The sequence below is a fragment of the Aptenodytes forsteri genome, unplaced genomic scaffold (genome assembly GCF_000699145.1).
Source record: "Aptenodytes forsteri isolate BGI_AS27 unplaced genomic scaffold, ASM69914v1 Scaffold62, whole genome shotgun sequence".
In the NCBI taxonomy this organism is placed as follows: Eukaryota; Metazoa; Chordata; class Aves; order Sphenisciformes; family Spheniscidae; genus Aptenodytes; species Aptenodytes forsteri.
The window spans coordinates 2122648-2128913 of NW_008794595.1; the positions used below are offsets into that span (position 1 = coordinate 2122648).

Below are 6266 nucleotides of genomic sequence, written 5' to 3' on the forward strand. Positions count from 1 at the left end.
TCTGAATAGGTGCAAAGGGAGCTTTATGGCCTTTATGGATAGAGGTGCTGATTGGGTTTAGACTCCCAAAGATTTAAGGAGTACTTGACATAACATATTCTGTGACTCATTCAAGAACTTAGCAGTCCACATCTGGCCTGCCATCTTAACTACTGTCTAAAGGCGTGTTCTGGTAGAAAGCGTTTAATGAGACTGTTTCAGGATGAGAGCATGTGATATAATAACGACACAAGTACTATTCAATAGCTTCCCAGTTACACTGCTGCAGCAAATTAATAATAGCAAATTCTTACACCTTAACATTCCAGAAATTATATAGCTAATGTTAGCATTGTCATGAAGCATAATGAACTTCTGCAAGGCATGCCTCATGTGGAAAGTGAAAAAAATTATGTCATTTCTAATGAAATATATACCTTCTTATGCAAGCCAGTGATCCTTATGTAGCTCAGAAGATAGTTTTCTGCAGAGATTTTTTTGGGTGGCTTTTTTGTGATTTAGGAAAGTATTGTCTGAGTGAAGAGTTTTTCTGTTTCTACTTACAGTAAATGTGCAACCTTAAAATATAAGCGTATACAAATCTTTGTGAAAATATCTTGTAGTAAACCAAGTATGTTAAGAGAACAGAAGAATTGAGAATTTCCATCTGTTCAGGACATTATTTCAAGTTGCTCATTAGAAAGCATCCATGTTTAAAAAAAATTATCCAAAATTGCTGAACAGAGTTAAAAACTTTGTTCTCTGGCTTCACAGAAAGACTTTTGATTAAGTTTTCTAACCAAGTTTACTTGTAGCTAGGAAGGGAAGGAGTATTTTGACTTTTCATTTCTTCAGTACATAGGTCTGTAAGATAAGTGTCAGAGTAAATCAAAACAAGTTTAATTTTGCAGGTGTAAAATTGTTTTTTAATCTGTAATGGAAACATTGCTAGGTATGTTAGTGCAATGCTAAGTAACTTTTTTTTTTCCCCTTTGGTTATCAAAAAAAGGGTATTCTTTTCATAAATCACATTGTCATGACTGTTTTGAAACGGGTTGGAATTAGAGAAGGAACCTACTGTAAGGATGAAGAGCAGCACTCTGGCTTTCCTAAAGTAGTTCAAGTTCTTTGTTTTGCTTTATTTTAAGCTGATAATAGTTTTGTGTTGATGGGTTTGTTTTCATTTGTTTATGCAGTCATATTTGTCAGATGGTTTAATCTCAGTGTAATAAAGAACAGTGTAATAATATACTCTCACCTGTATTTATCCAGCTCGTTTTCACACATCATATTTAGCTCACCTGAATACGACAGGTGATGTTGTATGGCTATGGCTATGTTTCAGGAGCAGAGTCTGTATCTTTAATATTTAGGTAGTCTTTCAGAGCAAGGTCAAAACAGGTAGAAAGGATAAAGTCAGGTCATGTTCATTGCTGTGCACTGTGTGGAAGGTTGCATTAATTCTGATATCTTTATTTTATTTTCAGGGCCCTAACTCAGTCATGATCGCCCTGGTAATGCTGTTGAATATTGGTTTAGCCATTCTTTTTGTCCATTTTCTAACTTGATTGGAATTAGGAAAGGTAAGAAAGGTCTTGTTTTCATATAAAATCACCATATCCACCCCACCTCAAATGATAAAGATTTAATTTCTTTGCACACTTTTTATGTTCCCTACTTTAATTTTAGCTATGCCTGAATGTGATTCAACATAGTTATTTAATAATGTAACTGTTTTGACCCTTCAGTGAAGTCATGACAACTAGTGGTGTTAGCCCACAGTTCTCTGCAGTTGTGTCATCAGCCTTTTAAATGGCACCTGTCATACTCAGACACAGGGAAGGAGGCTTGGAATTAGGATGGGACGCAAGAGAGATGAAACTTGGAAAATTCAGCCAGGGGCCCAGATCAGTTTCTCTGCTGATGGCTCGTGGCTTTGGGGTCTTCTGAAAGCTGAAGCAAGCAGCCATGTTGGAAAACAAACAAAATAATCTGCTGAAGCAGCCCCGCCAGTGAAGTGCGTTGGCTTCTCCATCTGTTCCAGCAGAGTGTGACTAAACTGGAAAAGTACGGAGCTGCACTTTTTGTTGATGGAAGCTAACAGCTGCCTTACTATTTTACCGTCTGATGTTTTTAGTGGGGAGATGGGAAAACGACTGCCAGAGGAATGTGGTCAGAGGATTCTGTTGCTGTGGAAGTGATTCCAGCGTTCACTCCTATCTCATTAGAAGAAATAGTTAGCAGCATCAGTCACCAGTCTTATTCCATTACCTGCTGCTTTTAACATCTCCTGCAGTGTTCTGGGAGATCGAATTTCATTTGCCTATGCATGATTCTGTTCATTCGTTGTTTATGAAATTTGATGTATAGCCGTAACATAGTGTCTAATCCAACCCGGAGAAAGCTACCAGTTCTGCCTAGCAGCAGAAGCAGAAAATGAAATATCTTTTTCTAATCCGGAGACAAAATTCTTCAATTCATTTTCCTAAACCTGAAGAGCTGTTTTGCTTTAAGGTTTAGTAAGTAATACACCATGACTGCAAAATTTTAAGGTGTTGATATCTTCCTAAAAGTGCTCAAATGCTTATGCCAATAGCAAGCGAAACTTTTCATAATAAAAGAATAAGAATCTTAAGTTGATATCAGCACCTTCTAAACAGGAGGTGGAATATCGGAATAAGCCAAGAAAGACGAGATACAGGGTTTGCATGTTGACTTTTTTTTTCTTCTTTTTTTTTTTTTTTTAATTCTGGTGCTGTGGTAATTGATTTGAATTATTATGTTTCAACACTGAGGTATTTTGCCAGCGGTTAAAATAAAGTCTGGTCTGAGTGCACATTGATGCCAATGACAGTTAAGCTAGCTAATGCTCATAATAAATTATCATAATTTTAAAATACTAGATTTGTGTTGAATACATTCAGGTAGAGCGTTTAGAAATGTTAAGTGATTGTTTATCGATTTGATGCCTTCAGTGTCTTTAAAATCCATTTATAATTTTACCTCAGCATTAAAAACGCCTCAAAATTTTTCATTTGGAAAGTTTGTCTTAAGTAGTTTCACAGCCCTTTGTTCAAATGATGTGATCATGTTTCTTTTTATGTGCCATTATACTGTAATTATTGTACCCTATATTAATCAAAAGCATGCTTATTGACTGAAAATATGTGGTGTGATCATTTGGCAAGTAAATATTTTCATTTAAAGCTACAAAAAGCAAAGGGCTTGTATTATGGTTTATTTTATCTCTATTAGAAAATCTTTCATGCAATATAGTTTTTGAACCTGTTTGTAAACTTTCTAAGTGTTTGCATGGTTGTTGACTTTTTTCTTCTTTTTTTTTTTTTTTTAATTCTGCTGTGGTAATTGGTTTGAATTATTATGTTGTTTGATTGACCTCAGTCCCATTACATCGATGCAATCAGAAGCCACAGCCTAGAAGAGTCGTTTCCACTTTCCTGGGTTTTGTGGTAGGACTTAAGAGTGGTTCAAATGAACGTGACTGTAGGAGTCCAAATACATGTTCTGGTGGGCTGGGCAAGGGGCTGGGAAAGGCATTTTCTGCCAAAGTTCATTCATTCTTTCTCCTCATACTGCATCTAAGTGCTTTTTTAATTACACTAATGTTTTTGTCTCATGACATTGCCTCACAGGTCACCTCACTCTCCAATTACTGCTTGTGTAAGGAAGTGCTTCTTGACACTGCCCTCAATTTCTTTTTACTTTATTTCCATTTGTGCTTATCTGCGATGGAATGAAAGTATGAACCATGGCTGAAATTAGCCATTAGGATTTTTACATACTTCAATTAGTATTCTTTTAAGAAAACCCATTTCTCTCTCTCTCTTTTTTTTTTTTTTTTAATTCTGGTGCTGTGGTAATTGATTTGAATTATTATGTTTCAACACTGAGGTATTTTGCCAGCGGTTAAAATAAAGTCTGGTCTGAGTGCACATTGATGCCAATGACAGTTAAGCTAGCTAATGCTCATAATAAATTATCATAATTTTAAAATACTAGATTTGTGTTGAATACATTCAGGTAGAGCGTTTAGAAATGTTAAGTGATTGTTTATCGATTTGATGCCTTCAGTGTCTTTAAAATCCATTTATAATTTTACCTCAGCATTAAAAACGCCTCAAAATTTTTCATTTGGAAAGTTTGTCTTAAGTAGTTTCACAGCCCTTTGTTCAAATGATGTGATCATGTTTCTTTTTATGTGCCATTATACTGTAATTATTGTACCCTATATTAATCAAAAGCATGCTTATTGACTGAAAATATGTGGTGTGATCATTTGGCAAGTAAATATTTTCATTTAAAGCTACAAAAAGCAAAGGGCTTGTATTATGGTTTATTTTATCTCTATTAGAAAATCTTTCATGCAATATAGTTTTTGAACCTGTTTGTAAACTTTCTAAGTGTTTGCATGGTTTAATGGGCGACATTCTTACAAAGTACCTTAGCTATCTTTTGATGCAGCATATTGAAGTAACGTAGGTGTGGACTGAATATTGTGCAGCAAAGCAGCTCCGAGCAGGGCAGTAACACCATGGTGTTTTTTACAGAAGTATGTTGAGAATCCTGTGTTTTGACCAGTGTGGATAAAGAAGAAAGCAGAAAGAGAGCAAATGAAAATAAAACTTGTATATTTATTTTTTAAAAAAGTTTAAATTGTGTTTTAAATTTAGGAAAGTAATTTTTAAATAAGAACGAAATTTTAGAAGTTACTGTGTAAGCCTTGACATAATGGACGAAATGTTCCATCCAACAGTGAAATCACCCCCGTCTCCTTACATGGAGAGGTAATTTTGTAACTGACGTATTTAATTCCTATTAAATGTTTATTTAAAATACTTTATGCTCTGGAAATAATGGGTAACAAAGCTTATGAAAATGTTTATAAATTTAAGTAAGCATGTTAGTACCATTTATAAATATGTATGATTTATAAGCTTTTTTAAAACAAAGCGCAAACAAATTGTTGGTATTTTTCTAAAATGTGCACAGCTGTATTTTACATGAAAGGCTATTTATAATTGGTTGTTATACTGTACACTACATTTTGGACAGCACAATGAAGCCTGCCAATGTACTTAATAATGTCATTTTGTCTATTTAAAGTTTCTTGCTGTCAAAGAACAAACTCTTTATCTATGAGTTTCTCTATTTATAATTCTTGACCCAAAATGTACAACGTACAGTTTTCACAACTGTATTTGCTCTAATAAAAATAAGTTGGTTATTAATAGAGTTTCAGACTAGTTTTTCCTGTTTATGAATTACTTTGTTCACTCTCTGGAAACAGTTTTCCTAACAAATTCAGTAAATGAAGAGCGAAGCAGGAAAATGGGTGAAGTCCTGGCCCCTTTGAAATCATTGCGAGTTACTGTTTTTAAAAAAATTATTCTGGGAAACAATTCAAAATTTAAAAAGAGGCAAGTTTCCTTATGTGTCTTCTTTTATCTGCTGATGCAGGATTTTTGTATCTTTATAAATTTAGTATCTTAAATTATACTCCCACTACAGGGATGGTTTGATCAATCTTGTTTTAATCACTGAGTGACTGGCCCATTAACAGCTGTTCCTGTAAGTGAATCAACAACTTTTTTAGACTTCCCTCCTTCTCAAGGTCTTCACAGTTACAAAATTAACATGAAGTTTGCGAGCCAATATTCTACACAGAGAAAATTCACCATTTAGTATCTTAAATTATACTCCCACTACAGGGATGGTTTGATCAATCTTGTTTTAATCACTGAGTGACTGGCCCATTAACAGCTGTTCCTGTAAGTGAATCAACAACTTTTTTAGACTTCCCTCCTTCTCAAGGTCTTCACAGTTACAAAATTAACATGAAGTTTGCGAGCCAATATTCTACACAGAGAAAATTCACCATTACAACTGTCTTAAAGCCACCACATTTGCTGAACAAGTAAATCAGCTGAGAATTTTGTTTTCTGTGATTCCGGTTCAGATTACTAGCCAACTGTACTGAAATCCTAATGTTTAGTTGAAAAGGAGAGCAAGTGTTCTTAGTAGCTCCTATTTAATGGAAACATATTTTTAGGAAGTAATTGTTACTGTCTTACTCTTTAAAATAATTCTACCTCCGTGAAGCTTAACTTTAAGAATTTGTGTTTTCTACACAATAACCCACTCCCTAAAGAAAATTTTTGGCTCTTCAAGTAGAGAAAAATACATTCTCAAGAAAAATAAACAGAAATAACTGTAATGCCAGAAAATTTTAAAGTCAAGTTCACTGAGACAGCTCTTCTCTGACATTT

General features: G+C 34.4%; 1 protein-coding gene across 4 annotated transcripts in view; it reads left to right on the forward strand.

Moving 5' to 3' along the window:
• The window catches only part of JPH1 (junctophilin 1), an 86553-nt gene extending 81321 nt beyond the window's left edge, over positions 1-5232 (forward strand). The window contains exons 4-5 of one of the 4 annotated variants that reach the window (XM_009272639.2): positions 1467-1562; positions 4548-5232. In XM_009272639.2, the coding sequence (XP_009270914.1) occupies positions 1467-1547 (81 nt within the window). In that variant the 3' untranslated portion in view covers positions 1548-1562; positions 4548-5232. Of the gene's footprint in view, positions 1-1466; positions 1563-1668; positions 2950-4547 lie in introns of those variants that run through there. The other 3 variants (XM_009272642.2, XM_009272641.2, XM_009272643.2) reach the window with 3 other exon arrangements.
• Positions 5233-6266: the final 1034 nt, after the last annotated feature.